At 34.5% G+C, this 6,403-nt stretch overlaps 1 protein-coding gene across 1 annotated transcript; it reads right to left on the bottom strand.

Annotated features, from left to right (window-relative positions):
• Positions 1-388: 388 nt before the first annotated feature.
• Positions 389-5,970, bottom strand: LOC123524358 (metallothionein-like). Its single transcript, XM_045302506.2, has 4 exons — positions 5,819-5,970; positions 3,051-3,185; positions 2,546-2,680; positions 389-807 (listed from the first exon to the last, which is right to left on the bottom strand). Coding segments are annotated over exons 1-4 (303 nt in total). The 5' UTR covers positions 5,850-5,970; the 3' UTR covers positions 389-805.
• Between the last annotated feature and the right edge of the window lie 433 nt (positions 5,971-6,403).

The following is a 6,403-nucleotide window of genomic DNA, read 5'->3' as shown; positions in this document are numbered from 1 at the left end:
GTTAAATCTTTCATTTCAAATAACAGGCCCGTTGAAGCCTACAGGTGGTACTGCTTTCAGATGGAGACGATCCTGATATATTCTGATAACATCAACATTTGAGATTTTAACACTTTCACAAGCTGTGATAGTCATAGTATATCTATAATTTCCATGTAAGTATATCAAAAATTAATAATTTATCGTAAACTGATATATAATGTTCAAAACGTGACACATGTAATGAATTCACGTAGAGAAAAAATCGAGTTTTGTAAACTGAATTAATATATGTACAGATTTTGTTGTGATAAGTGCAGTAAAATGACGACAGGAATCATGCTTAAGCGGTATTATAAATTACTTTTAAGCAATTATGCTCCTCTGATATACAAAAACAAAACTAAAGAACGTTTAATAGATTATTTTTGTTTAAAAGATACAACATGCGGTTTATACAAGTATAGCATTTTTTTCGGAAAAGTTGCAACCTGTTTTACCTACAATTACAAAGCAAGCGAAAATTGAAACAAGAAAATACTGTTGACTGATTCAACAAAAATCAGACAAGAAATACTGATTATAGCTTGAAATTTCCTTACATGCTGTAGTAGATTTCTTTACATGTTGTCAAGTTAACATCAATTATAGAATCATTTCGATTAGACATATGTCAGAATGGTAAGATGCCTTTAGATAACATTGTGCTGAAGCATGTCTTATTTTTATATACAGTTTAAATCCAACAGTTGTCACTGTTTTACAACTTGCAAGAACATTCTCCGTTACACCCACAATGCTTGCCATCTTTCCCACATTGGCATGCTCCTGTAATAAAGAAAGATACAATATGATCATTTTTTTCATATCTGTTTCTAGAATAATGTTACAAGATGCCATTTTTTCTTGAAAACAGTATCATTTAGAAATTCATGCTGCTGTCGAAGGTGCCTCAGAAATAACGCGTATATATCATTTTTAGTCATAACTTCTGTATTAGCCTACGCATTAGTCTATCATTCATAGTTTTAATTTGATAAGTATAATATCACTGCTGCTTCGAAGGACTGACTGATTAAGTTAAATACCTACAATTGTATAGAGCTTTATTTAACGACATTTTGAAAATTGTCAGTATGTTTTATATCAAATCGGGCAAGTGCGGGTGTACTTAAACCACAACAAAGTATTTCAAGACCAAATGAATCTTTCTCAAATCTCGATTCTCATTCCATATCTATCGTTCCGTTCTCTCTCTCCTTTGCATTGTTTTTTTTCCCTTACAGATTTAGGTCTACGAACAGCGGCTACTGGAACAGCAAACGCTATGATGCATTGTTTTTGTTGTTTTTTTCATGGACTACTTACGCTCACATGCTCGTTTCTCCGAATGGTCCACCGTTAACTTTGTTTCGTTGAAGGGATGCATATGTAGGTTGAAATGGGGAAGCGTTGATTTTGAGTGATAATGGCAAAGGCATGGTAATTCTAGATCAATGATATGCTTTCATTTATTCTAGCAATTATTCCCACTCCAAAATAGGCTGTTCCATTTATTAACCTTTACATGATGTACGTTAAAAAAAGTTATATGTGTATTGCTGAGTGATAGTTATTCATCACTGAAGCCAAAATTGTATAATAGAAATGTCATTTCAATCAACAGCCATAGCCGAAAACACGTGTTGCGCACGTTTGACCTTAAAAGCGCTAAATTCTTTAGATGTTTTAATACTGATATGTATTCCATATAAACATGATTTTTTATGTGTTTTATTTATGTACAAGCAGTCAAATGTGTTGAATTACATAAAGACTCGAGTAATATGGTTACGAGTTTTGTATTTTTTCCCTCATTCGCTAAATGGAGTGCCGAGAAACTATTAATCTTTAAAATTGCATGTGTACAAAGCAAAATGCATTTTGGTATACCATCACTCTGCGCAGTTTATGATACGTATACCATATAAACCTTATGAATACGAAAACCACAAAGATCAGACAATAGTAACGTGTTTACTACATTAATCAGAATAGGACATGAGCAATCAACTTTCTTTTACCGAATAAATATTAGATATTATAAACCTTACCTTGCTAAATTTCAATAATGAACATGTCCATCTTTTCATTTGGACAGAACCATTTACTTTTAAAAAAGACTGGACCAAAAAATACTGACTGAATGGCGAACGGTGCAGATCATGATCAGATGGCACGGATGTGTAGGTTGATCATGATCTGCACTGGTCGCAAAGGCTGTGTCAGTCGTGACCAGCATGATAACGGTTAAACAAGTTTACGATGTATATTATTGAGCCGTGTCATGAGAAAACCAACATAGTGGGTTTGCGACCAGCATGGATCCAGACCAGACTGGTCAGGATCCATGCTTTTCGCTAACAGTTTCTCCAATTCCAATAGGCTTTAAAAGCGAACAGCATGGATCCTGACCCGACTGCGCGGATGCGCAGGCTGGTCTGGATCCATGCTGGTCGCAAACCCACTATGTTGATTTTCACATGGCACGGCTCAATTATAAAACATAGGCTGTAAGACATCTTACACTTTGTGCAGTTACAACCAGTTGTACATCCAGAACATTTACAGTCGTCCCCACACTTGCAGTTTGGTCCACATTTCCAGGAGGCTTTCGTTTTAGAGGCACAGCATGCCTTAGTCTCGGCTTCCGGTTTGACCGCTGCAATAAATAAGTCATGGTTAATGGACAACATTTGTTACGTCATAGATAAATCCATATGTTCTCATTTTTTTAAAAGTTATGTTAGATGCCATTTATATCTGATAGTCAATGTAGGCAGTTTTACCGTGGAGACTTGAATACCGGCACTAGTTGCTCGATTTTGCTTTTAAGCTTCCGTGCTCAAGATAGATTGAAATATTGGGACGTACTCCAATAAGCTACATTCTCACGTTTCTCTGTTTTACAAGAAAAAAATGCGTAAATGATGGCGTACGTGAGTATCCCGTTACCTGAATATTTACAGGTAATCATAAGATTGCTACCGAAGAAACATATTATATAAAACACAGGCTGTTAGAGTGCTTACCCTTTGTGCAGTTACAACCAGTTGTACATTCAGAACATTTACAGTCGTCCCCACACTTGCAGTTTGGTCCACATTTGCACGAGCTTTTCGTTTTAGGGGCACAGCATGCCTTAGTCTCGGCTTCCGGTTTGACCGCTGCAAGAAAACGTCATGGTTAATGGACAACATTTGTTACGTCATAGATAAATCCATATGTTCTGATATTTCCTTTAGTAATGATAGACGTTTGATTTCATTTTCCATTTATATCTGATAGTAAATGTAGGTAGTGTTACCACAGAAACAAATTAAATACCGGCACTTAGACCTGTACGAAAAAAGGAACTGTTTTACAGCTGTAAAACGTCTGTAAATGAACTGTATTTTGAAATTACAGCTGTAAAAGACCTGTAAGTGGAAAATGACCAGAAATACAGTTGAAATTTACAGGTGTCAAACATGCAGTTCTGAAAAAATACAGCTGTAAAAAAACAGTTGAAAGTTACAGTTGTAAAATGTTCATGTCTCAAAATTACAGCTGTAACTTTTTTGGAGGGAAACATGAGTACTGTCAGCCATCTTTAATTAAATTTGGCGGGATATAACTTGGCTGAAGTTCACAAAGAAACCACATTTTCTAAAATATTGGAATTTTAACTATTATAGAGTAAGTGCAACTGTATTATTACTTAATATAGTTATAAAAGGCCATATATATGTACATGCATTTACTACTGACACTACATTTGAAGCTGATATGTTTAAGTGAATTAATTACAAAATTGTCATATGTTTTCATGACAAAGAATGAAAACAAGATCTGATGCACAGTATCTACTTTGACTATCCTACTCTTGAATTTTGCAAATGCTATACTGTAAACATATTTCATTATTGTTTTTTTTTCTTACAAGATCATTTATTTTGCCATTTTTGTAGTAATTGCTATCTTTTCTAGAAAATTACAATTCATCCTAAAACTTTTTGTACCTCTGCTTTCGTCCCTTAGAATAATGTCTTCTTTTTCAACACCTGTAATATTTCTACAGCTGTAACTTTGAGGCATTTTTACAGCTGTAACTATTTCATTTTTACAGCTGTAACTTTTTCATTTTTACAGCTGTAAGATTTTTTACAGCTTATTGCAATTAGAGAAACTGTGAGCGAACAGCATGGATCCTGACCAGACTGCGCGGATGCGGTAAATTGAAATCTACAGCTGTAAAATCAATGTTGTTATATAAAATCTACAGGTGTAAATTTGAAATAATCATGACTGTAATTTTGAACAAAAATACAGGTCTTTTACAGCTGTAAAATTTCATACAGGTAGTTGGCTCGCTGCAGCTTGTAGCAGCTTACTTTTGAGCTTCTGTGCTCAGGATAGATTAAAATATTGGAACGTAATCCAGTTAGCAACATTCTAGATTTTACAAGAAAATAAAACGTAATTATGTTTTGTTTCATCAAATATAAAATCACATACATATCGGCCAAACAATGTGTTTGGTTGCTTTCAGTTTTTTTTAATGCAGGTAAAATACCCATAAAACAATTAAAACAATTAATTAATGGTTTATTGGTGTCTTAACATCGGTGACATTAATTATTTATTACTCGAGCACTCATGCTTAATCATAATTTGAGCCGTGCCATGAGAAAACCAACATAGTGCATTTGCGGCCAGCATGGATCCAGACCAGCCTACGCATCCGCACAGTCTGGTCAGGATCCATGCTGTTCGCTCACAGTTTCTCTAATTGCAATAGGCTTTGAAAGCGAACAGCATGGATCCTGTCTGGATCCATGCTGGTCGCAAACCCACTATTTTGGTTTTCTCATGGTGCGGCTCATTTTATTTGGTAAATATTCACATAAAAGTCTTTAACATACACTGACTGTCAGATAAAACATTCGGATCAGTATAATATTAAAAGTAAAAGTTGTTTGTTAACTTGCTATATTCACATAAGGCGCGGGAAAAAAGGAATTAAAATAGGCTTTATGTACATTTCTTGATTACATAGCGGATGTAGATTTACTTTGAAAACGTAAAAAAGGGATTCAATCTTGAAATTAGTGAAATTATACATGTTACAGAAGTAATTGCATTTTAAATATATGAATTGTTAAGAAAAAAGGGACAATTTTATTGACTTAGAAATAATACTTAGAGGCTTATACTCTATTATTGATGCATGACATGATGCAATATTCTGCCCAGAGAATGAATACTACCTAATTCCGGACAGCATTAAATTCTTGACGTAAGAATTTTGTATAAATTGATTATATTATATGGAGAGGACTTCAATGTATTCTATTTCATTACATACTCATTTTAAAATTCCGTTAAGTTTCAATGAGACCTTAAACGTTGTCAGTACTTACTGGTTATTAGATTTGTACCGAGAAATGCAGTGGAATAATGTCGCGCACTATTTCCGCTGCAGAACTCATGCATATTTCTCAATACAAATCTAATAACACATAAATCTTAAATGTACATATTTGGAAATGAAATATGTTTAAACCAAAATGCATTCATGAACAATTATTACACGTAGATATTTTTTCTTTTAATAAACGTTAACTCATACAAGAAGAAAATAAACATATTATAGACCATTTGTTCAGTGCACAGCCATGATGGCGTACGTGAGTATGCCGCTAACTGATATGGATGTTTACTGGTAATTTTATAAAACAAAAGTTTGCTACCGTAGAAACATATGTTTCAATTTATTGTACTTAAATGAAAAGAAATAAAAGGCTCAAATGCTACTTACTTGTGGCGCAGTTGCATGTATCACTCATCATTTGATATTAATAACTTATCCCTCTGACAGTTTAATGAAAGAATTACAAGTAAAACGCACTTTAAGGAACAAAACGGTCGAATGCGTGCGTTTATCAGCGGTGGTATTTTATCGCACGTCTGATTCACTCAAGAATTTAAGTTTTAAGGGCATACTATTTTCGTACATTATATTGACGTTTAAAGGCTACTATGGTGACTGATTTGTGCCATTACGGCATTTCTTTCTGTCCCAGCGACAAAACGACAAACGTCGTTATGACGGCCCGACAAACGTCTCCCCGCTGAATGTCGCCCCGCCGAACGTCGATCCGCCGAATGTTTCCCCGCCGAACGCCGCCTTTTAGCTTTCTGGATTGACATTATAGAATTAATTAAATTTGAGATTAAAAGTCAGTAAGATTTAATAGTTATGATATCTTATTCCCATATGAAGTTTTATCAGAGGAAATTGCTCACTCTTACTCCAATTCCCTCACCCAAACCCCAACCTTCAATCCATCAGCGAGTCTATTACTGCAAGATTTTTTATGACATATAGATAAATAAAATAGGG

The sequence above is a fragment of the Mercenaria mercenaria genome, chromosome 3, assembly GCF_021730395.1.
Source record: "Mercenaria mercenaria strain notata chromosome 3, MADL_Memer_1, whole genome shotgun sequence".
In the NCBI taxonomy this organism is placed as follows: Eukaryota; Metazoa; Mollusca; class Bivalvia; order Venerida; family Veneridae; genus Mercenaria; species Mercenaria mercenaria.
Note: the sequence above shows the minus strand (reverse complement) of the source record. Positions and strands in the feature narration are given on the sequence as shown.

What these genes read in the sequence shown, in the direction of transcription:
- LOC123524358 (XM_045302506.2), bottom strand. Translation starts at nt 5,849, where the DNA reads ATGATGAGTGATACATGCAACTGCGCCACAA. An exon ending in TACATGCAACTGCGCCACAA is followed by an intron (nt 3,186 to 5,818) that starts GTAAGTAGCATT and finishes GTTTTCTTGCAG; the next exon opens with CGGTCAAACCGGAAGCCGAG. An exon ending in TGGTTGTAACTGCACAAAGG is followed by an intron (nt 2,681 to 3,050) that starts GTAAGCACTCTA and finishes TATTTATTGCAG; the next exon opens with CGGTCAAACCGGAAGCCGAG.